Source organism: Doryrhamphus excisus, chromosome 19, assembly GCF_030265055.1.
Source record: "Doryrhamphus excisus isolate RoL2022-K1 chromosome 19, RoL_Dexc_1.0, whole genome shotgun sequence".
NCBI lineage: Eukaryota > Metazoa > Chordata > Actinopteri > Syngnathiformes > Syngnathidae > Doryrhamphus > Doryrhamphus excisus.
Window position 1 is genome coordinate 8392563 of NC_080484.1, and position 26015 is coordinate 8418577.

Below are 26015 nucleotides of genomic sequence, written 5' to 3' on the forward strand. Positions count from 1 at the left end.
TTATAGTATAGTGATGTTTTCTTTCCCCCCAGAACTGGGGAAGTGACTTCTCCTGTGTGGACCTTTCCCCGTCTGACTCTGTGCCAACATCAGGTGAGCTGCATCATATCACTGCATGATAAAATAAACACTACCGGAGTTCACAAGGAGGCTCAACAAGGTTCTCTTACGCCTTATAGTTCACGAGCTGAGACCAGCAGACATCAAGGTGGTGGCAGCAGTGGGAGACTCCATAACAGTAGGTGGCATGTTTAGTTTTTTGCAAGAATACAGCTCCGTATTGGAATCCTTTTTGCTCTCAAAAGTGTCAGCAGCCACATGTCTACATTAGGGGTGTGAATCTTAGCACTGAGGACCATTCGATACACATCTCCAATGCACTGCCAGCGATACGATACTTTAACAATACATGGAATTTACATGCAATACGATTCACACTCTTCAAGATGCGATACAATACGATACAATGCAATAATCATTTAGTTCAAATTAAGACTAAGTGGGTGGAAAATAATCAATATGCATTGTGATCATTCACTGGGTATATATGCAATTGACGGGTGAAATCTAGATTCATCGCAATGCGTTTGTGTGTATCGGTAAAATCCGATGCAAGCGCTGTTTTTATTAATGTTCAACTTCACCCCATATGCTGTTCCCCAGGTGCAATGAATGCTCCATCATTATTTTGTGTTTTGTATTGAATATGGACGGAAGCCGTGAGGCACATACAACTACTAGTAAAACAGCATGGACTCGCATTGCGCGTTAATATCGATTATTTTCCACACCCTTAGTCTACATGTAAACGAACAATAAACTTGATGATGTTAACCATTTAGGCTACACGGCGGATGAGTGGTTAGCGTGTAGGCCTCACAGATAGAAGACCTGAGTGCAATTCCACCCTCAGCCATCTCTGTGTGGAGTTTGCATGTTCTCCCTGTGCATGCTTGGGTTTTCTCCGGGTACTCTGGTTTCCTCCCACATTCCAAAAACATGCTAGGTTAACTGGCGACTCCAAATTGTCCATAGGTATGAATGTGAGTGTGAATGGTTGTTTGTCTATATGTGCCCTGTGATTGGCTGGCCACCAGTCCAGGGTGTACCCCGAATGAATGAATGTTAACCATTTATCACAACTGCAAGATCGCGTCTCTTATCGGTTTATCTCGTTAGAGTTCCAATGTTTGACTTTTTTTTATGTAGAAGTGATGGATGATATTTGGCCTAACCGCAGCTTTTTTATCCACCTGTATCATCTCTACGCCTTTCAGGCAGGCACCGGTGCGAAGGCCAGGAACCTATTAGAGCTCAGTAGAGAATATAAAGGAGTATCCTGGAGGTAAACCACACCATGGATGCTAAATGATAGACATCACATAACTTGACAACTGACCACATTTCTTCCAGCATCGGAGGGGACCGTGCTCTGGACACTGTCACCACACTACCCAGTACGTTATCAGAAAACACCAAGTGACATGGCGGCTGTTTATTTCATTTCACTCTGTTTCCTCCTTGCACCTTTCCAGACATCTTAAGGAAGTTCAACTCGGCCCTCAAAGGCTTCTCTAAAGGTCAGGGGTCGTTCCAGAAGGGCTTCAACATGGCTGTGGACGGAGCTATGACCTTGTACGTACTAACATTGGATGATTGATTTCTCTACAGGGAACATGAAAGGGGTCCAAAACTTTTTTGATGCTTTGATTTTCTGATTTAGATGCTCCAGTATTTTTTTTTTGGGGGGGGGGGGGTATCTTTGTCACTGCAATATACAGTATGTGGTCTCTGCTTTAAAATATCCATTCCGTCACAGGGACATCCTAGAACAGATCAAAAATCTCATCACTGCCATGAAAAAACACAAGGTGAGAGCTCTGTCCCCATTAGACGCCATACGGTGTTGGAACGTAAACATGCATTTATTCATACAGGAGGTGAACTTTGACGAGGACTGGAAGCTTTTGACGATATTCGTAGGAGGAAAGGACCTCTGCCACTATTGCACTGACCAAGTAAGTGTCTCACAGGAGTGATATTTGAAATAGCAGATCTCCTCAAAATTGCAGACTCGGGTAAATAAGCTCTGAGCTCAGTACGAACATTAATTTATCACAATTAAATGGTTCCAGACCCAAATTTGATTGTACGATTGAAAGTAGGTTTGCTGATTAATGAATTGAATATTTTTGTAGTTGGACCATAGGAAATCTTTTTACGACCTTCTAAATATGCTTTTATCATTAGAGTCCACTCGACATTACGCAATGTCGTAGACATATTAGATATGAATAACACATAACATATACATACCAGTGGTTCTCAAAGTGTTCCATTTGTGTATGCTCCACTGTGTAATGTGCGTCCATATTTCCATGTGTCTATCTGCATTTTTCTTATAATAGTTTCAGTGGCTATACAGTGAACTTTATAGGTGGATTTTTTTTCCCCATTACGTGCATTCTTAGCTCCATCTTTTTAATTTTATGCAAGGTCCTTACAAGGACAACCGCTATTTGAGGAAGTCTAATACAACTGTTTCACCCATCCTACTTTGCATTTTCCGCAGAATAATCTGTCCCCCAAGAATTATAGTCGCAACCTGATGCTTGCTTTGGACAAACTTTACAAAGAGGTGAGTTGCATCCACAGCAAATCCATTCATCTGCTGTAAGACTGTTACTAAATATAACATCTGTCCACCTTTTTCTGTTCTGTTTTCAGGTTCCAAGGATGTTGGTCAACGTGGTGGAGATCATGCAGATGGACACATTAAAAGAAGTGAAGAAAAACACTCTCGGATGCTCTCTCTTGCAAAGGTTTGCTCATGCAACTCGGACTACAGTCAGACTTGATGACTTTGGACTCGACTTGACCATATGATCAAAGACGTGCAACTAGACTCAGGACTTGAATCAAACTTTTGTCTGATGACTTAAAAACACTTGGGATTTTCAGTGTGTTGCATAAAGTCCTATTGTGCACAAATACATTTATTTCCCTTAATGAGAGAAAACAAGTTAGTATGAGCTAGCTAACAATGCATGTCATTGGGTCCTGCCTATTTTATAGTGTTTCATACATAACCGAATTGTATATTAACCAAACTACAGTGATATTATTGTAGTAGCTACCACGAAAAAAAATGTTTACCTCACGGACGAACACAATGCCCCCCAATCACTCCTCTCAGCGTCATTCACAGACGGAAGAGCGGATCCCTAGTTCTCTATTCCACTACAAAGACTCAACAAGATGCTTGTTTGCAGTCAGTATTTGTTTTAACCTGAGAGCTGCAGCACACGTCTTGTGCTGGAAGACACAGCCATCCCAATGAGAGCGGACATCGTAAGTGTTGTCGCTGTATTTTGTGTGTTGTTTATGGAAGTAGTGTAAGCTCCTGGGTTAGTATGTGAAATCAACGCGCCTCGGAAATAGGCTTTGGTAATGTTTTAAATCATCAAAATATGGCAATATAGTGTATGTATTACATGTGATCATGATTACAGCTTGGATATGAAACCATAAAACGTTGTTAGCGATACCTCCCCAATGATGTGCATTGTTAGCTAGCTCATCCTAACTTTTCTTTCAAATGTGTTCTTGTGTCGCATAGGGATTGTGGATGATGGTCAAAATTAAAAAAAAAATAAGTGCAGGACTCAAAAATGTTAACTTTTGACTTGACTTGACCTGTCTTGTCTCCTGACGTTTGCTATTCAACAGCAAAATGTGAAGTATTTTTTCCTTGTTTCCTCAGAATCAGCTGTCCTTGTGTTATCAACCCAACTGAAAACTCCCCAGAGTTGGAAGAGATTAAACGGATTAATCATGAATACCAGGTGAATAAAAACCTCAAATTTTAAGTTTATTTTTAATTTTTTTTGAAATATTTTTCAATATCTTGTTTTGTTTCCCTCTAGGCTGAAATCCATAATCTTATTTCTGGACCTCGCTATGATTTAAAAGACGACTTTGCTGTTGTTCTTCAGCCATTTTTACACAGTTCCTTCATCCCTTACATTGGTGTAAGTCAAAAAAAAAACTTCTGTGTCGGCTGTTTTAGATGATTTTGACTGATATTTCAATATATGAACATGGAACCTACCAAAAAATATTGTTTCCATCAGAACCTTATTCTGTTCTGATTTTTTTTGAAAAGATACATTTCAAGCATAACTTCCACTTTGACACAAATATTTTTTGCCTTTGTGACAGCTTCAATATCTTAACTATACCACAACATGAACAATACCGTACAAACACACTTCTGCCACCTTGTGGCCGTTTTTATGGATTAAAATTGCTGAGATGTGACATCCATTAGTGGAGAGTTGCACCATCACTTCAATATATAAATATGCTGTTGGGATTGGGCGTTTGGGTTTGTAAAAACATAAAGCTATATCTTTGGGACTGAATGAGTTAAATACATATTTGAATGAATGAAGTATTTAAAAAATATATATATGAATAACTTTTTTTCTGGATAAGGAGGGGCATGCAGACACCAGTTTCTTCTCTTTGGACTGTTTTCACATCAGTGAGCGAGCTCATGCTGAAATGGCCATAGCTCTGTGGAATAACATGGTAAGCAAAAATCAGGCAAAGTCACCAAATTGTATGGGAATGTTTTTCCTTAATTGTTATTTTCTTGAAAACAGTTGGAGCCTGTAGGTCATAAACGGGCTTATAACAACTTCACATATGATCGCTCCAAGATCCAATGTCCCTCAGAGGTTTGTGAAAACACCGATCATGTTCTAAAAGCTAGGTATACTGTACAACACTGTCCCTATCAGTCATGTAGGTGCGCTTTTACTGTTTTCAATAGGCGAGTCCTTTCATCTTCACCAAAGTCAACAGTGTTCCACATCCACCTATGACGACCACAACTGCAATCCCTCCTACCACCACCGGTTCAAGCACCACCGGCACCACCAGTACGACACAAATGCCCATGTGTGCACCCCCACAGCCGGTATGGCTGCCAGTCATTGTGGGAGCTGTTAGTTTACTGGCGGGCATCGCCATTGCTGGGCTTATTTTCTCTTTCGTGCTATGTAAGAAAAGAAAAACTGAGTCTATAGTGGAAATACAGAATGCAGACAATGACAATGTCATGTTTGGCACAAAAATCTAAAGCGGAGGGTCAGGAAAATGTGAATTAGATTCGTAAATGCTTTCATTAGAATGCATTATTTGTGTTACTTCGTATCAGACGACTTGATATGAACAGGTTGAATTCCCCAATTCTTTTTTTGTACTGCTAGTTATCGAATATATTGAAATTTCTTTCCTCCATTGATGTAAAAGCAACTTGTGTTTGTGCCTCTTCCATGCCTTGAATAAAAGTTTTTCATGAAAAAGTGAACAAAAATGTACCTCTTTTGTGACATTTTTGGGTCCAGTCAGGTCCGGTGGTGTGGGTGTGGGACGTTTCCTGGACAGAAAATTGGCCTTGCTCATGCCCTCAAAAATATTTTGGTAACTTGATTGAGTCATGTGATTACGTGGATCCAATCAGGGTTTCACCTCTTAATCACATGACGCCGGAGAACCAATGAAAATGCTAACAGGAAGACGCTGAACCAAACATACGTGGGGAAAAACACTTGCCACGCAGGTAAGCTTGTAAAGTTTTTTTCACCGCAATAATTTGTTCTAATACTTCTGCATTCAATACATTGTAGGCACCAGCTACCGTGACTGGGGTCACTACCTAGGAGCATTTCATTCAAGCACATATACGGAACTGGTAAGTGTTGTTAATAGAATTATGAACATGAGAGGACGCGTGGGCTCCGTTTATTGAACACAACAGCGCTGGCCAAAAAACCCGCCAATCTCTCTACTACAGTCGCATTTCCTTGACGTCATCAGTGCGCCCATTCATTCTGTGAAATGTAATGCACTTTGCTATTGTATAGCATTCATATAAAATTATGGGATGAATAATATAGTGCATTATTATGTCATAGATTGACATACGTATGTTAATTGTTATATTCTAGATACTTTATGCAATTAGTGTTTTATGAGTATTGTGTGTACACTAACAAACACTATCACCGTCCACTGTGTGTAGTCTGTATAGATTAATTGCAAAGAGGGAAAAAAAACGACAAACATGTTTTTGCAACTTGTCAGCACCGAGGAAAACATCCTCGGTCCTAAATATTTGCATGCGGTTGTTTTGCGCTACAACCACGAGGGGGGGCTATATGATCAGAAACGTTACGAGCAAGTGAATTTAGATTGAGAGAAGAGTACATTGTGTATATTTTCAGTAACTTCAGGACATTTGTGGGGTTCAATTTGATTTGCAACTTGGATATTAGTATTATTAAAGACAGAAGTGGGATCGGAAAACGAAAGTTGAGGGCCACAAAAAGCTGAGAGTTTTTGTGCTGAGAGCTGAGAGTCATGCATTCTTGCTCCCCTAAGCATATCTTTAGTTATTTTAAAATATGCCAGGTTCTGTACTGTATAGCACATCTGCTTCCTGTGCAAACACTTACTTCTCACCTCCGCTGCTCTTCACACGAACACCATGCTACTCATCCTTGTACATTGCAAGGGACAAAAAGGCCCGGGAATGAAACTAAAGAGCATCTTCATCACATGATTGCAGCAAATTGGAACGTGTCGGCACAAGTGTTAAGCTTCAAATCAGCACCATCTTCCACTGCCGGCTCAAAGATCCACCAACACTGTGTTGCAGGGTGCTATTACACAGATGACATCATCCCACTGCAGCACTCACAGTGCGCGTGCACGCCACTCTTGACACAAAGACACATGCATGCACATGAACATGCATGTACTGGTAGATCCTCTTCAATAGATCTCCCTTCCCAACTACTGTACGGGATATACAGTAAAGCGGTGATTCTGCATAGCCATCGTTCCACAAACAAATATTGTGCAAGAGGTTTTCCAGGAATTTGAGAGGAACATGGAGTTGCTCTACAAAACGGTGCCAAAACCCCCACCCCTTCCTCCCTCCTTCCCACCAAACTCACACTAGAAAGTCATCTGTCTTCCAGAGAGAGCAGGACGTACGGTATACATTCGTTCTTGCATTGAAGAACTGTGACTCACAACGGCTAGCTGTGTGGCAACTTGTGAATCAACAACAAACACTTTTTTTGTTGTTTTTATTCCTCACTGCTGCTCTCTGAGCCTTTGTGCAACTCTCTGTTACTCTATCTTCTTATCTACGCCGTTCATTTTATGGATCATTTTATGAAGGAAGTCTTGTTTAATGTGATAATGGAATAAAAATAACTTTTTTTGAAGAAAAAGTTAGAATATTACAAGAATAAACAAATATTTTCTTGATGAAAATAATTGTAAAAAATAACAGTAATTTAAAAAAAATCTGGGAAGGTCATAGTTACACAAAAATAATGGTGTCCATGTACAAGAAAAAAACTTTTTTTTTTTTTTTAAAGAAAATAGTCTTGTTAGGAAAAAGTTGCTATTTTTGAGAAGAGGTTTTTTAAAAAAATTTTTAGAAAGGTAATTTTACTGAGTTATGTGGTATTTTTATATATTTTTTGGAAAAAGTAGCAAACCTTTTTCGAGGGAAAAAAAAGGATGGACTCTTACAAGAATAAAGTAGTATTTTTTTTATGAGAAGCTCATAATTATATTATATGGTACAATTTTACAAACTTTTTTTGGGGAGGGGATAATTTTGAGAGAGAAATATACTGTGCAACTTTTTAATAAAAATTAAAAGTTAAACATTTTTTTGAGAAGTAAAAAATATAGTTTTAAATGAAAAAGTTGGAAAATATTTCCGAGACATTTCAGGTTAAAAAAAGGTATTGTAAAAGCTATCATCCCAGCTGAAAGTTTTCCATTGGGAGACTGTAGGGGTGTCGTACAAAGACAAAAAGATGGAGTATGCAGAGCCTGACCAAGCTTTATTTACATGCGCACCATTTCTTATACAAACTAGATTACAGTTCAAAAAATGACAACACAGGAGGAATACCCACTAACATCAAGTTGAAAAGATTAATAATACAGGACAAAGTTCAAAGGTCAGAGGGCTTTTTTTTAACAAGAAAATGAGGTGATGACAACGTTTAGTGGTTTGTATCTTCAGCTTTCGATGCGTGTTGTATGAGTGGTTGTGACGACAAAGTGTAAAACAATGAAATTTGCCTCGTGTACATTTTGTACAGTCAGTGTAGTTCAATTCAAAACGCTTCAACGCGGTTTAGCTTGATTACAAAAAAAAGGCAAAAGTGACACTGAACCAGTTTTTCCTCCACGACGCAGACGCATTTAATGGTCATGAAAAAGTGGGAGGATGGTTCGAGTGCTGCTTTGTCAAGCCCTGATTCAGCACATATAAACATGGTGTGTGAGCGCTAACAGGTGTCCTCTTTGTGTTACAATTCCTGTCAAGGGACGGCACCAACGGAAGATTTGAGTGGTTCCAGCTTGGTCGTGCACTAAAGCTTTCAAAAAACCATCTGTGCACGTGCACTCTTCTTTCTGCCTTGGCCTCAGTGATATAGATTTAAATGTATATATACACTTCTGTACACTATTATACACCAGCGGAGTCAAACCCTTCATGTCGCTCCCCCCCCAGGGCCTCCAGATGCTACAACAATGGTTACACAATCTGCTTCAAGGATACATTTGTGTTCCCTTCTACCTGCAACACATAACCTTTCTTCAACTTTGCGAGGTATCAAGGATCAAGTACTACAAGGGCATATCATGACCACATACAGTGAGTAAATGCATTTCACACAAGTCATAATGCATAAATACATACATGTTTACAGCTGAGGAGAAGGGCGGGATCACGTAAATAAACACACAGGAAGTAGCCTGCACGTCGTGCGAGGACGTCAAAAGGAGAGCCCTTGGATGAATAGGAAGGAGTAGTAGGGCCACACGTTAAAAAAAAGAATATTAAAATCAACTGGTTTTTAAGAAAAGCTTGTAATCTTGCCAAAACAAAGCCATATTTTTTTTTTGAAAGATAATCTTGAAAGATTTTTGGAGAACTGTCTTAATCTTGCAAAAACAAAGTCATATTTTTGGAAAAAGTTGAAATCTCGAAGGATCAGTCAACGCTTTATAGAAAAGTCTTAATCTTGCAAAAATAGTCAATTTTGGGTGGAAAAAGTTGAAATCTTCAAAGATCACTCAAGTTTTTGGAGAAAAGTCTTTGTTGCCAAAACAAGGTCATATTTTTGGGGGAAGCTTTGGGGGGAAAAAGATGAAATCTTGTTTTTTTAAGACAAAAGTCTTAATCTTGCAAAAATAGTCTTTTGCAACTTTTTTAGTTGTGATCTTACAAGAATAGTATGGCTTGTTTAAAATATTTTTAGATAAGTTGTAAACCTGCAAAATTAATCAATTATTTTTAGTTTTTTTTTTCTTTAAAATCCTAAGAATGTGAATAGTTTTTAGTTTTAGGTTGTTTTTTTTTTTTTTAGGAAAAAACATACTCTTGGAAGAATGGAGGGTTTTTTGTGTATGTGTTTGGGGGGGTGGGGGGGTAATCTTGCAAGAATAAAGTAGACGGTGCATCAACAGTCATTTTTCGGGGGGCTTTATATATATTTTGCCATGGAAAAAAATGGTCATCTTGCAAGAATAAAGTCACTTAAATCACAGTCACAGAAAGTGGAAATTTGTTTTTTGGAAAAATATAGTCCATTTATTTTGAGGAAAAAATTGGAATTTTATAAATAAAGTTGTATCTTTGAGAATTTTTTTAAGTGATCCTATTTGAATTTTTATATTTAGTTTTACAATTTTTTTTATTTTTTGCAAGAATGACATCAAAATTTTAAATTGCAGTAGCTTTGAGTAATTATGAGAATTAACTCAAACAGACTTAAATAGCTGTATTCGTCAAAGAATAAAATTAATTTGGAGAATTTTCAAAAAAAATTTCCAAGTATGAATGGGAAAAGTGTTTTTCAAGAAATATATATATATATTTTTAACAATGAAAAAGTACTACATAGTAAGCAGGAGGGGGTAAAAAAAAAAAAGAATAAAGCCAAGTGGATGTCAAAATTCCTACAGACATACAAATCAACCAATCATGGCTCCATAATATTTCTATTTTTCAGTGTGGCTGTAATACTCCTTCATAGCCCCCCCCCCCCATAATGTTTTTAATTTAAAAAAAAGGGAGGGAGGCAGGGAGGGAAGTATCTTCCTTCCCCTTCATCTTGACGGCCAAGAAGTTCACAGGTTACAAGTTCACAAAGCATCACGGTTACATTTAATCAAGGAAATGTTTACTTGAATGAAAACACCCTTAGAATACGTCACCCGACCTGAGTGTTTCTACGTTACGCATAAAAAGCCCCCTAAGCTGATGACAACACGGATCCCTGGTATTGATATATATTTCTATGTACTGATGTTATGTGCATACGAGTGCTGTGATTTTGGCTGCCAGCATATCCTACTGCTTGATTCAAGTCATTTGGCAACATACAGAAGAAGAGAACAGCTTATTGTTTCATGGAGAAATAAATGGCTTCTGGAGGAACCCAAACCCCCCAACCCCCCCGTTCTGTGCACATGGTCGGCCTCGCCCTGCTCCGAGTGGCTGTAGGTTTCTTGCAGGCGAAGGGCGCACAAAAGGACAAATTCAACACTGTTTACATAGCACCTGTAATGCTGCCGAAATGTTCACGCCCCCTTTTCGCTACATTATATGCTGTGAACGCCCCCCCTCCCCCCAAATTAATCCTTCTTATACTGTACAAACACCCACAAATGACTTTTTTTCTTTTCGGCGTTTGACACGTAGCACTCAAAGTGTCTTAAATTCAAGCCTTTTTTTTTTTTTTTTTTTTTAAGAAGAACAAGTGGACAACATCACTAATTTATTTCCATGTAGAAGCAATTGTAGACCAGGAAAAGAAAAAAAAAACACTGAACATTTAAAATCACAGAGGTAAATACACTATTACGCCCCCGCCCCCTCGCACAGGAAGCGCTTTCCACCACTCGTCGCCAAGCACGCCGTGCAGCCATTTGTTGTCATCATCAGTCTTTGTAGTCTCATCTGATGTCTTTTTCACAGCCGCAGAGGACACTTGCATAATTCCACCACTTTTTTTCTGTTATTGTTGTTTCACAGGAGGCTTTTCCAAGAAGTCTTCCCGTTTCATTGGCGAGGGGGGAGGAGAGGAGGCGTGGGAGCAAGCGTTAAAGCTCTCGAGAAGTCTTCCTCTGTAAACACAAGGTTGGTATTTGATGTGCTGATGGCTGGTTTTGGCAAATAAAAGGGTGCGTGTCTGGATTGTTGTACTCTTGTAACACACAGTTCAGACCTGCAGGGGGGGAGATTGGATGATTACCATGGAGTATTTGTAGTGCAGATTTGACATGATTTAAATACATATTTTTCTGTTTTTGAGCATCTTTTTTTGAGTTTCTTCCACGTGTATGTCTCTTTGTTGTCTATTGGAATCAATAAGTGGTAGAAAGTGAATGAATGAATGATTAACAGATAGAAATGGAGTGCAGTACTGGGTTGTAACCAGCAGAGGCGATGTTGATTCAACAAGTTTGCAGTTCAGAACATTCTGTTAAGTTCCATTGTAACTTATGTAATAATAGTTTTATTCTGATATTACAGCTTTTTTTTCCTGTATTATTGTAATTTTATTGTATTATCCTGATTTTGTATAATATAATATCAGAATATCAGAAATATTATACAAAAAAGTTTTGATATCAGAATAAAGTTGGAATATTACATGGAAAATCTGCAATATTTGAATAAAACTGTAATATTACCTGAAAGTTACAATTTTATCAGCATAAAGTTGGAATATTAAACAAAAAAAATTGCATTAACAATACAATTAGACGGTAATTTTACCTACAAAAAAGTTGCAATATTATCAGAATAAAACTTCAATATTACCCCCAAAAACATGATATAAATACATTTTTTCTGTTTCTTCCACGTGTATGTCACTTTGTTGTCTATTGGAATCAATAAGCAGTAGAAAATCAATGATTAACCGATAGAAATGGAGTGCAGTACTGGTTATAACCAGCAGAGGCGCTGTTGATTCAACAATTTTGCAGTCCAAAGTAGCACACATGACGTCTGTTACAGCAGGCCTTCACTGTTCTGCCAGAAACAGGAGTTCAGAACATTCTGAGAGGGACTGACCTAACTCTTAACAGCAACCCCAGTAATTTTTAATATTTTTTTTTATGGTAATTTCCATATAGTACGTACCTGCCCCTCAACCGGGTACCCAGCTCTGAGAAGCCTGCTTGGTGCTGGTGAAGCCGCCAACTCCGTTCATGTTAGCCAGAGAGTCAAAGTTAAAGTCCAGGCCGTCGGCATCCATCAGCTCGCTCCTGATGATGGAGTCCATGTCGCACTCCAGGCTGCCGTTAAACATGTCCAGGTCCAGATCCGTGGGGAAGCGATCCTGACAGACTCCCCCGTTGCTGCTCACCGCTCCGTTCAAGAATATGGAGGTGTCAATCTGCATGGAGGAGGAGCCATTTCCTCCCAAAGGTGAAAGGAGGAGCTGCTGCTTGGCGTTAGCCAGAGTGTTGACTTCATTGGTTAAATTCAGGCCTCTGTTGGTGGACCTTATGGAGCTCAGGTTGTGATTGTTGCTTTGGTGCATCTCCCCCTGGATGCCTTGAAGTCCTCCAGTGCTTCCGAACGTCATGATGGGATCGCTTCGAAGCATCAGGCCGCGACGTGAGTTCTGGGAAACGACAGCGGCGGCGCTGGCTTGGGACATCAGCGGGTCCGACTGTGTCATCATGACGTCGCTGTGGCTGTGGCTGTCAGAGTTGAGCAGGTCTTGTAGCGTCACGCTACCGAAGCGAGAAGTGCCGACACTTGAGAAGGACGTCTGTTTGTTCTCCTGGATGGTTTGCATGGGGGACGGACGCAGGGAGGAGCCCGGCGTGTGGGGGCCGAAGATGGAGTTGCTGTAGTTACCGCCGCTGTTGGATGAAGTGTTAGATGTGGGGGACGAAGCGGAGGATGGGGAGACCAGCCCGTTGGTTTTGGGGACAAATCCGAACCCTGAGGACCCATTTGAAGGGACTTGTACCGGAGTGGTTGGCACCAAGTTGATGTTATCCAGCAGTTCATCCATCATGTCATCCGTGATTCCGTCATTCAGGTTCATGGTACCAGCCAGGTCGGCCAGACGGGGCAGCTCCGTGGGCACGGCTTTCCCGTTAGGTGCGTTCGCCACATTCCCGGGAGACAAAGCTCTACCAGGACTGGCATAGAGCATAGGCGAGAGAGGGGGCTCATCGTCGGGAACTTCGTCTAACTCCGGGTTGGCCAGGATGGGGGAAAGACGGCCGCTCAGAGTGCTGGCGTTGGAATTGGTACGGGAGCGGAAGTCTGTCCAGGCGTCCAGCTCTTCACTGCTACGTGACGTCGGGCTCCCCGGCCACTTGGACAGACCAGAGGGACTGTCGCCGGCGCCTTCGCCCGCTGCGGCCGCCGCAGCTTGCAGTGCAGCCTTCTTTTTGGCGGCACGGCCGCGTGCCGACTTTGTGTACTTGTTGCTGTTGTCCATGGAGACTGCACGGCGGCGAGGAGCTTTCCCACCTTTTCCTCCATCGGGGTTGATCATCCACCAGGAACTCTTGCCCGTCCCCTCATTCTGGACACGGATGAAACGGCTGTGGAGGGAAAGGTTGTGCCGGATGGAGTTCTGCAACACAAAAGGACAACAACTGGTTAATGACTGCCACTAATATTGATTTGTGTGCTTCATTCAATTTGGCCATTAAATGTCTGCCATTAAGTCCAACAAAGGAGAAGAATAACCCCCTGATGTAAGCGCTTGTTCTTGCGGATTTGACACAAAAACAAAGCAATAAAGCCATTGTGTCCTCAAATTATAGAAACACAATGTGCAGCAGTTTGAGCTGATGCTTGCATTGTTTGCACAGAGAAGTAGAAAAGCCAGTGATCTATAATCACGCTTCTGCTGAATTATGAATGACACTCACAAAGGGCCTCTTTTGTTGCGCAAGGGCCGCCGGATGCAGTGACAGATCATGTGTGCTTGAGAGTACCTGTGCTCATGCGTATCGACATGCTCCAAACTCCTTTCCTTGTGGAAACCCCTGCGGCTTATCGAGGTGATTGAGAGCACATGACCGCCCATGTTACCGAGCATGACTTGTTCGTTTTACGAGCGTACGAGACCACATGGTGCAGAGAACCACACTACAACTCTGATCACATGTTGTTGACTGGCTGGGATATTGCAACTTGTTGACTTGAAATTTGAGCTCACACCAAATGAAATCTGGACGTGTCGTGAGGGAAACTTGGATGGAAATTGGATGAAAAGATACGTGCTGGATTTGTGATACACTTCTTATCCCATGGGAACACAAACATATATGAGAATAAAGTTGTATACGGTATATGTACATAAGGTTGTAATATTGTCAAAACGTTATGTTATACAAAATCAGGATAATACAATAAAATTACATTGCTGGAAAAAAGCTGTAATATCAGAATAACTATTACATAAAAGTTACAATGTTATCGAAACAAATTTGTAATATTATACAAACAGTAATAAAGTATTAAGTAACTAAAGTATTACCCAAAAAGTTATATAATCATAAGCATATAAAAAGCAATATAATCAGAATAGAACAGTAATATTACCCGAAAAAAGTTGCAATATTATCAGAATTAGATAGTAATATTATACGAATAAAGAGTTGCATTATTATCAGAATTAAACGGTGATATTACCTGAAAAAAAGCTGCAATATTATCAGAATAAAGTTGAAATATTATTTTTTAAAAAGCTGCAATATTATCAGAATTAGATGGTAATATTATACAAATAAAATTGTCATTTTATACAAAAGAGTTGCAATATTATCAGAATAAATAGTTAATATGAGCCGAAAGTTTTCAGAATAAAATTGGAATATTATACAAAAAAAGTTTTAATATAATAAAGTTGAAATATTATACAAAAAAGTTTTGATATCAGAATAAAGTTGGAAAATAATCTGCAATATTTGAATAAAACTAATATTACCTGGAAAAAGTTACAATTTTATCAGCATAAAGTTGGAATATTAAACGAAAAAAATTGCAATATTAACACAATTAGACGGTAATTTATCTACAAAAAAATCTAAATGTAGTGTAAAACTATAAAGTAAATATTTAGTTCCAAGTAAAACCAGAATCAACAATGTCATTCCTTTTTCTAAGAAGGCTTCCTCCACATGGTGGCTCTACCTCTAATACTTCTGCACCAAAATCTAAGAGTAACTTTTCAGTACAAACAAGTACACACTGAAGAAGTAATGGCATGACATCCAATGTCACACAATCCTGTTTGAAAACCAAAGAGGAAAAAGTGATGCATGTAGAAAGAGTAGATTCCTGACAGCTATCCTCTATGGAATGTGCTGCACGGCTTCTCTCGTGCCACAAGCTACTGAAGGTCTTTGTGAAATTCATTATTTTTTTCCCCCCCTCCACAAACACATAACTCTTACAGGACCTGAGGGATTTGTGAGGCCATGCTAATTCCACCCATTTTAAAAATCCACCCTGCAGCTTTTCAAAACACGGACACCATTTCTTTTTTTTTTTTTCCTTCATCTGTGTTTTCCACCCATGTATACATATTTTAACGCCATAAAACGCCACCGCCTTTCAAAAATCATTGTGCGGGAATCACAACATTGTTTTCCGCAAAGCTTTCCCGTATTTCCTGGGGTTTGGTTTGGATTGGCAGGACACTTACTTGAAGGAACAAGAGCGGGTTTCAATTACCTTTCTATGAATGCAGGGTGTGGGCAGAATCGGAACATTTTTTTTTAAACCCTCTGTGGCTTTGTGCGTTTGAACATTGTGCGCATACTCATATTTGTGTGTTTCACGTGGTCAAGTGGAAACTATTGTACGCAGTGGGTTTTTTTTCCTAGAAGGCTGTTTGACGCAAATCCATATAAGAATTGAATTTGGTGATATGTGGAGAACGTTAAAGCATGTCCCGTGTGTGCGTGTGTGTGTGTGTGCACCCTGTGCAATGAGGTAAGATGAGATACCAGGGAGACTAGTGTTTATCTTCTGGCAGTATCTCTTGTGGCATGACATAATGTTGCCTTATTATCGCACTCACACACACACATACAGTCCAGTAGGGTGAAAGGAGCTCTTGCTAGCTTTTTGCCCTCGCTTTTATGATGAAAGACAAGAGTACACACACATAAACACACTTATAGACTATAATGTACACTCTTTTCTATCAAAGATGCTTTTTCAATGTAAAGTGGAACCATAGTTAATGTCATTCATTCATTCCACAAGGTCAGACTCTAACCAAATCCCTTTTCCCTCAGGGTGTCACAAGACACGATACACGAGATGGGTCCGCCAGAACCAAACGAGATAAGATTTTAACTTTAGATTTCAGAAAAGTACAGTGAAAATGCATGAAAAGACAACTTATTGCAATTTACTACGTGTGTAGATGTGTTTTACGGCATCAACACACCGAAACAAAGAGAGGGTATGACTGTTAAAAGGGGCTCACTCCGTTCATGCTGTTGTTCTATGGAAGAAATGCACCATGGTGCTGAAACCAATGCACAGAGTGAACTCTCACTCCCACCCTGTTAGCATATTTATTTGACTTTTTGAGTATATAAGCTGGCTGCACGGTGGAGGAGTGGTTAGAGCACAACTGACACAGCTAGGACACCCGTGTTCGATTAACCCCTCTGGCATGTGTGGAGTCACTATGTTCTCTCGGAAAAACATGCTAGGTTAATTGGTGACTCCATTGTCCATAGATATTAATGTGAGTGTGAATGGTTGTTTGTCTATATGTGCTCTGTGATTGGCTGTCCAGGGTGTACCCCGCCTCTCGCTTCAAGACAGCTGGGATAGGCTCCAGCACCCTCATGATGGATGGCTGGAGGTATATAAGCTAACAATTTCAGCTAGACAAATCAGTAAATCGAGTTGCGTGTATTGAAATGACTGCCGATTCGGGAAAAACGGGAGTGCCCTACTTGGCTGCAACCAGCAGGGGCGCCGTTGATGAACTATGTCAACGACTCCAGCCGACGACATATTAGAACCGTACAGTCAATTCATCACATCCCATTATTTTTGACATAAGCTAAGCTAACATTGGAGTTCACGGCTCTATTTTTAGAGTCGCAACTGTGATAGAGTATATGTATGTGAGTATGCACACACTGTGTATATTTGTGTGTATCACTGTAGAGCTCCTCTGGGCTATTTCTCAAATAGCTCAGTGAGACATCAGCTCTGATTCATGAACTACGCAACCACGAGAGCTAAATAACACACCTACACACGCACACACTAATGTGCTCGCCGTTCTCAGCAGCAACCTTCCATGGCCTTCCGACACTGCTGCCGAGTAATGTATTTCGTCCCTGCGACACAATTTAGCATTTTTTCCCAGCTGTGTCATCAAGTTCATTTGCATAGCTTTGCAAATGAAGTCATTTGTCTCAAAGAGTTTTGTTTTTTTTTTTTTAGCCCCGTGACTGGTGCGGTATCTGAGCTGCATTGTTTCAGACACACTTGTTGGTCAATTATGTCATTCTCGAGGCCGGTCAGTCAGGTTTATCGGTGTTACAATTTGTCACACGTGTACTCGTGTCGTTGAACCTGCTTTAGGAAAATACAGCACAGAGCACATGACATTAATTTACATACTGTAGTGGCCTATACGTCATATAAAATGGGATTAAAGCAACCAAAATACACTATTTATACAGGTTGACCCATCATATTTTTTTTAAATTAAAAAAATGATAGAATTTAGTAAAAAAATATATATTTACCTTCTACTTTTTAGGAATATTTATTATATATTTTCATTGTTTGACTATTAGTAGTAGTATAGTCGTCCCTTGTTTATCGTGGTTAATTGGTTCCAGACCAATATAGATATTTGAATTTCCGCTAAGTAGGATTCAATACTAATACATTGAGTATTAGCGTCGTTAGGGCATAGAAAACCTGTTTGACCTTCTAAATGTGTTTTTAACATTATTATTTGAGCCCTCTAGACATGAAATAACACCCATACAGTGTTAAATACATATGTGGAGGACAGGAAGTGATGTTGTTTTAGCTTGCGGTGGGTTATGGCAGCAACAGTAGCCTGTGTTATTGTTCCTGTTGTGCGATACTGTAATTTAAAACCGGCAGTAAACGTCTGTTTTGCTGACAATGAGGAACTATACTGACACCTAGTGGCCAGTGTAAACACTCCATTCACAATTGGAATGCTTCTTCTGCCATGTATTTCAGTATTCATTCATTCATTCATTTTCTACCGCTTATCCTCACGAGGGTCGTGGGGGGTGCTGGAGCCTATCCCATCTGTCTTCGAGCGAGAGGCGGGGCACACCCTGGACTGGTGGCCAGCCAATCACAGGGCACATATAGACAAACAACCATTCACACTCACATTCATACCTATGGACAATTTTGGAGTAGTTTTTGGAATGTCGGAGGAAACCGGAGCGCCCGGAGAAAACCGACGCATGCTTGGGAAGAACATGCAAATTCCACACAGAGATGGCCAAGGGTGGGACCAAACTCGGGTCTCCTAGCTGTGAGGTCTGCGCACTAACCACTCAACCGCCGTGCAGCCTATTTCAGTATTATTGACCCATTTTGGAAAAAATATGTTTTTAACATCCGTGTTTGATGATGCTCGCTATTATCTTTGGCTCCTTTGCATAAATCCATAGATTCAACCCCAAATGTAAGACGGATGCTTTGTCTTTTTTTTTTTTTTTTACTTGTTTCTAAGGAAAAATGTTTTAGAAGTTTAATAATTGGGTGAATACAGGCTCTATCTAGCTACAATTAGCAACATATTGTACTGATAACGTGACAATATGTAACAGACCCTAAGCACAGGCTACGTTGACACCGCAGGTCAAGTTTCAAATGCTACTCAGGCCTAATTTGTATATACGTAGATATGTATCCGTATATATATATATATATATACATACATATGTATCCGATTACTGCAGTCCGACTGGTCAAGTCGCATATATCTGACCTATACGTCATTGAAGGGCGTGGTTTACCTACAAAAGGTACAAAAGTTTCACGGCAATGACGCAGCACTCCCGCTACCTAGAACAGACGTCACAGAATAATTTTGTTAAGAAAATATTGACTCCAGTTCCACAAAATCCTTGAAATGACCGTGTTGACACATTAAGGAGAGCACACAATGTGGCAATCATTACATCCGTAAACACACGGGAAAAAAAATAATAATTTTAACCCAAAAAAAATCAGAATTGTGAATGTAGCCCTACTTCAGCGGTCGCCTAAATCGATGTACCTGCCTGGACACCTCATATTTTGCAGCACTAGCGCCAGTATATTTAAGGTTTTATGTCACATTTTTGCATTCAAATGGAGCTGTTTTGAGCCTGTTAAACTCCAATCATGTGCTTTAGCCTTCATATCAAATGTGTCAACTGTACATGGGGCAAAAAAAAAAAAAACACACACACACACAAAACATCGCAAGAGTGTGCCCGCATAGCAACTGCACGATCAACAGCTGAGCACAGATGCCTTTTTGTCCATCAGCAAACACGTGGGAACAATTAATCACTGTCAGTCCTCACGCAAAATTCCCATCATTTTGTCTTTTTTTTTTTGAAGATGCGTAGGTGGGAAATCACATTTGCGTTTGTCAAGAGTGTCGAACATGTTTCTATGAAGGGATTACATCAGCTGGATAGCACTAGTAAATGTATTATAATGAATGCTACCAGAGAACACTCTGATTGGCTGAAGGGGTTTGAACAATCACTTCTAATTGGATGTAGCTGTGCAAGCTCCAGCAGTGGCGATTGGTGGAGTGAAATTGGATTGACAAGCATGGGGGAGGAAAAAAAAAAAAAAGGGAGGGTCTCGAGACGGTGTTGCAAGTGGATTTCATCAGCCAGCAACAGCGACGTATCTCAACCTGGATGTATGCACCGGGTGGACTTCTTCTTCTCTGGTTTCTTTCATCACCAGAAAATGGTGGGTTAGTGTGTCACGACTCAGGAGGTGAAAGTGCAATTAGGCTCATACACACGCTGGCCACGCCTCTTTGTCCCCGCTATCACTGCTCTGATTGGACAGACTCTGTGACCTGAGCCTCGCATCCTCCGCTGTACTTTAACACCCTAAGCACTTCACTGCACGTTATCATCTGTTACGTAAACTAGTACTAGTCTAATTTCAACGTGTATTGCATGTTGGATGGGTCAAACAATACACAAATTAAAATATATATATTTTTTGAATATCTTAATGCCTTACTTGGACTATAAAATGTTGTTAGAAGTAACATTATGGGTCAAACCACTGCGAGGTGTCAACACGCACATATGTGATACGTATGGAACGTTTTATAAATAAACACACGGCCTTGCCGGGGTTGACACTGCAGAGAGAGCACGGTTATTTATACTGTGGTCCCTCTCACACACACACACACCCACGATGTCCAGGTTCCAGCTGCCCTGAGCTCTGGACTACAGACAGAACATTCCATTCTCAACAATCATATGTGCGTCTCCTTGCAGGCTGGCCTGCTGAGCTTTTTGCGTGTAGATGTGTATGTGTGTGTGCGTGTTCATGTTGTGTTTATGTGTACACTAAAGAGGGATCTAGAGCTTGGCAGAAGGAATCCTGCTGTACCTCATTCCCCTTATAGTTGTGCTCTTACACTCCCTAATCTGCTTGAGAGAGAGAGCGAGAGAGAGAGAGAGAGAGAGAGAGAGAGTGTTGAATGTGTGCTCCAGCCTGGAGGTGGATTATTTTCTATATTCATATTCAAGTCTTTCCGCACATTACTCCTACAATACATATATGCTGTATATGTACATGACTTCAATGCAGTCCAGGGTGTACCCCACCTCTCGCCCAAAGTCAGCTGGGATAGGCTCCAGCATAGCCCCCGCGCGAGCCTAATGAGGATAAGTGGCATAGAAAATGGATGGCTGGATGGATGGGTTACAAAATTTATAATTTATACAGGAGTAGGAAAATGAGTGATTAATAAACAAAATTTAACACTGGAGTTTAAGTAGTAGTGGAACACTGAGGGGAAAAATGGTAACTGACAAGAATATCCCAATAGCATAATATTATGAGGGAATAAACTTGTATTTTTTGGAGAAAAAAATTGGAAATTATAACAATATTCATGATTTTAAAGTATATTTATGCATTTTAGCACAATATTAAGCCCGTACTGTAAAGATAAAATGTGAGTTAATGTGTTGAAAATACAACATTTTGAGAATAAAGTTGAAATGTGAAAATGCTACAATATTACAAGAATGAGATTGTATTTTATTTCAAGGAAAAAAAGATTGCAGTATTCCTGGAATCAAGTCATAATATTATATAATTTCAATCTAAAAATAGTGTCTATAACTATCAAAAATGTACAACTATTACTAGTAGAGCAACATTGAAAAAATATCCAAATATTCAGATTTTGCCAGAAGAAACTTGTATTTTTTGGGATTAAAAAAGAAAAATTACAAGAGCACAAAATCTGGGCCATATTGACAGAATAAAAATATTGAATTACAAGAAAAAAAAGTGAAAAGACAAGCATAAAGTGGCAATATTTAGAGAATAAAGTTGTATTGTATGATGTGAAAAAGCTGCAATATGCCAAGAATGATGTTGTGACAGTTGAGACAGTGCCACTGAGGAAAGGACAGGAAGTAGAACTGGAGGTAGCAGAGATGAGGATGCTGAGGTTCTTATTGGGAGTGACCAGGATGGATAGGATCAGGAAGGAGTAAATCAGTGGTGAGACCAGCCATGTTGTTTGGCCTAGAGACAGTGCCACTGAGGAAAAAGACAGGAGATGAGGATGCTGAGGTTCTGATTGGGAGTGACCAGGATGGATAGGATCAGGAAGGAGTAAATCAGTGGTGAGACCAACCATGTTGTTTGGCCTCGAGACAGTGCCACTGAGGAAAAGACAGGAGATGAGGATGCTGAGGTTCTGATTGGGAGTGACCAGGATGGATAGGATCAGGAAGGAGTACATCAGAGGGATATTACATGTTATATGCCTTGGAGATAAAGTCAGTTATCGGCCAGACTGAGATGGTTGGGACATGAGACAGAAGATGATTGATTTGCTGTGGCGACTCCTGAAGGGAAAAGCCCAGTGAGAAAGGAGAAGATGACAAGAATGAGGTTGTGTTTTCCTTCTGGACAAATGTTTGAATATTATTAGAATAAAATTCATCATATGTGAATGTCGTATTTAAAAACTAAATATGAGCATAAACATTTTTACAGTACGGTAAAAATTATTAGCGGTTATTAGCGTAAGTGTATCGTTTATCGAGTCTGGAGTTTGGAGAGCCGCTATCTTCCTCCCGAGTCTCCCTTTTCCTCTTCCTCCTCTCCCAGTACAGCATGTGCTTGTTGTGTAAGGCCACATGCTCACACAACTGTCTGTTTACTCTTAGATTTCCTCCAGTCGCTACGCTCGAGGTGGGGGAGTCGCCCGACCCATCCCACCTCATGCAGCCAATCAGAACGAGCCTGTTTAGTCAAGCTACCCCCCTCCCCCGTCACGCATCTTTGGGTCAGTGTGTTTTGATCAGTGAAAAAAATGCGACTCGGGGGTCACGGCGTGAAACGAGATACACACTCACAAGCTATAAGTCATGTGGAAAATCAATCAATCATACTATGATATCCAGAATTGTTCCAGGGATACACTGGACTCCACTAGCCAGTTGTTTGTGTATATATATATGTGTGTACTTTCACACTGTTTCTTACAGAGCCACGTACTGTAGTGTGTGTGTGTGTGTGTGTGTGTGTGTGTGCTTTGGAACAGCATGGGACATCCCCGTGAGGCGTTTCAGGACATGGTGTCCTTAAGCTTAGGCGGATCTGCACCTGCCAAGAACACACGCACAAGCACACACAAACCGATACCAGGAACTCCCTAACAAAGACGTTTCTAGATAAGGCAAACCGGGACATTCGGAATTGGAAGTGAGAGCAGCTGATCATGTGTGTTATGAGCATGGGTGTTGGAAAAGTCGAAGAAATGTATTGTACCCTAATGGCTATTAATACACTTTATGGAACACACAAAGATATAGGACAGGCTTGGTGGGGCGTGTACATGATTAATGGCATCTTTACATGATATTAGCAGCATCTATAAGTGTGGAAGGATGGAAGATCCCTAATGACTTATAGTTACCCGGAATGGGAATGTTGCTATTCCTGTGAGGAGACATGGTGAGCAATACGTGGGGTAAATGAGATTGCTGTCCACACCTCATTACAAAGGCAATGGAGTTGCAAAGTCGGAGGATTTATTTACAGACGATTTCACAAGAGCAATGAGTAAGACTGTAATTGATGGGGTGAGTTTTAAGCACAGAAATATCCAGGTTAAAGGCACAGTTTATGACTGTGCTACAGTTTTATTGCTCATGGTCAGATAAGAAAATCGCTACCATGCAGTCTTTAGCTCATTTGTTATCTTAGCCAAGCATAAACTGACTGGAAACCGAAAGCCCCGCCCAACTGATGTCATTGTAGCATTATTTAACATTGTTAGATCAAAATGTGAATCCACGGATGCTAAATTGTTACTGTTAGCATCTTTGTCCAAATAATTTGGAATAGAACCAAAACATCGGCAAACCTCAACAACAGGTGCAAGTTGTATTTCGGCAAGTCAGAACTGTGGATTTAATGCTGAATTTGTACACTTTACATATTTGTTTAGACCTAGAAGTTAGCAAAACAAGAGGCTAAATATTTGTTAATGTAACACAAATCAGTAGTATGTTAATGTACCACATTAATAGTTATTCAGCTAACTGTAGCCTAAACAACATAACTACTTTTCTTTTCGGGAGCATCTGTGTTCCGTCTTTCTATGTTGATGTTTACATTGGAAATTTTCAGTGGTACGGGAGTGATAGGAGTAGCGTACACAGGAAAAACATATATAAAAGTCACTCCGGAGTACGAGTTGCAGGACCAGGCTAACCACGAAAAAAAGAGCAAAATACGGTGGTACTTCTTCTAACATGCATCTTTACCAAGACTGAGCTATGTAAAAACCTATGCAACGCATGTAGCGCAAGCGTAGCTGCGCCACAGACGTAAACATCATATACATGAATAAATACAATAAAGCAACATAAACATATATAATGCTGTGTGTGTAGAACTGATTGGATTCCCGGTACAGATTGCATAACAGATATGATTTCTACTTGTTAGCTAATCTGCAGATGCTACACTTGTACTGTTATCAATTTTGTTTATACCCCAAATTCTATACAGCGCATTAACAGTTCCATAGCAACAGAAACTTAGCAGAACTCAACAGCAGTAAAAGAATTTCGGTAGACTTCCGGAGATGATTGGCTGCTACATGCTAACACTTTGTACTGGAAGAATGTAATTCTTTCGGACCGCAAAATTGGGTCAATACTGAGCATTTTAACTGAAAATGTGTTGGTGTTGACAGATCCAAACCCGTCTGCCAGTCAGAATGGTGCAGCATTCAAAGCACAAATCAGATGCTATACTGATAAAAAGCTAACAGTTGATATACTGTATACACATAATCATGTATGCAAATCAGTCACAGAGGCAGTGAAGGCTGGGTAGTTTAGATGCACACAGGGAGGCAAGGGGAGTTGACTGAGGTTTATGGTCTTGAACACTTAACACCAAGCGGCAGTGTGCATAGTTGTGTCTCCACTCAGGCCTGGATTGGTAGTTGTGCAGACAACCAATGGCAGCCATTAGGTAACTTAGGACAGTCAATTATGGAAACATTCAACTGAAATAAAAATATCCCTCTGAATCATTTTTGCAGAGCATAGCATTTCTCTTCAGATGGTCCATTTTCGCTGTTGGAATTTTTTTGTTGAATGACAGTAACAGTTGCCGTCATAAATCTATTTTCCAGGACAGTCAAAGAATGAAATTCCTCAACTGTCACCAAAAACGACTTTGTGTTTTCTGTTTTTCCCCAGATTTCTCTAACATACTGGCTACATTTAGGTTAACTGATTTAAAAACATTTCTATCTGGGAAGCTACTGCTGCCACTCAAGTCTTTTGGAGGACGAGGGCTGTCCTCAACCAAGGATTTTCATAGTTGAATCTGTCTATTGTCAATTAACTCATTCAATCCGTCCATCTCTGTCCTGGCAGTTTTTTTATTATTTTTGACTTAGTTTTCAAGGTTTTTTCAAGTTCTAGGGTTTATTCTACAAGGTATACACCAAAAGATAGATTAGAATCTTGCTAGCAAATGATTTACAGGTTGGATTTTTTGATTGTTTAAAAACAAAAATGTGTAAATGTGTAAGAAGGGCGATCCCCACAAACATTTCACAATTCATTTTTTTTGTGGGGGGGGGGGGGGGGGGGTCCTGTCCAGCCGTTGGGGCAGTTAGTAGTATTAATCTAAATGCCCTTACATGCTACACAGATTTGCACTGCCAGGGAAAAGTGTAAGCTATACCTTTCTTGTTATTCATTCATTTTCTACCGCTTATCCTCACGAGGGTCGCCGAGGTGCTGGAGCCTATCCCAGCTGTTTTCGGGCGAGAGGTGGGTTACACCCTGGACAGGTCACCAGCCAATCACAGGGCACATATAGACAAACAACCATTCACACTCACATTCATACCTATGGACAATTTGGAGTGGCCAATTAACCTAGCATGTTTTTGGAATGTGGGAGGAAACCGGAGTACCCGGAGAAAACCCAGGCATGCACTGGGAGAACATGCAAACTCCACACAGAGATGGGTGGAATTGAACTCTGGTCTCCTAGCTGTGAGGTCTGCGCGCTAACCACTCAACCGCCATGCAGCCTCCTTCCCTGTTTATATGGAATCTTATTTGGCTTTATTTCA

At 40.3% G+C, this 26015-nt stretch overlaps 2 protein-coding genes and 1 long non-coding RNA gene across 4 annotated transcripts in view; 2 read left to right on the forward strand and 1 right to left on the reverse strand.

Annotated features, from left to right (window-relative positions):
- The window catches only part of LOC131107522 (phospholipase B1, membrane-associated-like), a 15094-nt gene extending 9727 nt beyond the window's left edge, over window positions 1–5367 (forward strand). The window contains exons 28-41 of the mRNA XM_058057632.1: window positions 33–93; window positions 180–238; window positions 1278–1345; window positions 1414–1457; window positions 1536–1635; window positions 1820–1871; window positions 1938–2018; window positions 2573–2638; window positions 2728–2822; window positions 3764–3845; window positions 3927–4031; window positions 4498–4593; window positions 4668–4742; window positions 4838–5367. Coding sequence (XP_057913615.1) covers window positions 33–93; window positions 180–238; window positions 1278–1345; window positions 1414–1457; window positions 1536–1635; window positions 1820–1871; window positions 1938–2018; window positions 2573–2638; window positions 2728–2822; window positions 3764–3845; window positions 3927–4031; window positions 4498–4593; window positions 4668–4742; window positions 4838–5146 — 1293 coding nt within the window. The 3' untranslated portion in view covers window positions 5147–5367. The remainder of the gene's footprint in view (window positions 1–32; window positions 94–179; window positions 239–1277; window positions 1346–1413; window positions 1458–1535; window positions 1636–1819; window positions 1872–1937; window positions 2019–2572; window positions 2639–2727; window positions 2823–3763; window positions 3846–3926; window positions 4032–4497; window positions 4594–4667; window positions 4743–4837) is intronic.
- Window positions 5368–5520: 153 nt separating this feature from the next.
- LOC131107176 (uncharacterized) lies at window positions 5521–7348 on the forward strand. Its single transcript, XR_009120219.1, has 3 exons — window positions 5521–5629; window positions 5697–5761; window positions 6638–7348. It is a non-coding gene; the product is annotated as an uncharacterized LOC131107176 (long non-coding RNA).
- A 563-nt stretch (window positions 7349–7911) lies between these two features.
- Window positions 7912–26015, reverse strand: part of foxo3b (forkhead box O3b) — a 47216-nt gene continuing 29112 nt past the window's right edge. Inside the window, exons 3-4 of one of the 2 annotated variants that reach the window (XM_058056925.1) lie at window positions 12263–13721; window positions 7912–11238 (exon numbers count right to left, since the gene is read on the reverse strand). In XM_058056925.1, coding sequence (XP_057912908.1) covers window positions 12270–13721 — 1452 coding nt within the window. In that variant the 3' untranslated portion in view covers window positions 7912–11238; window positions 12263–12269. Of the gene's footprint in view, window positions 11340–12262; window positions 13722–26015 lie in introns of both variants that reach the window. The other variant, XM_058056923.1, reaches the window with a different exon arrangement.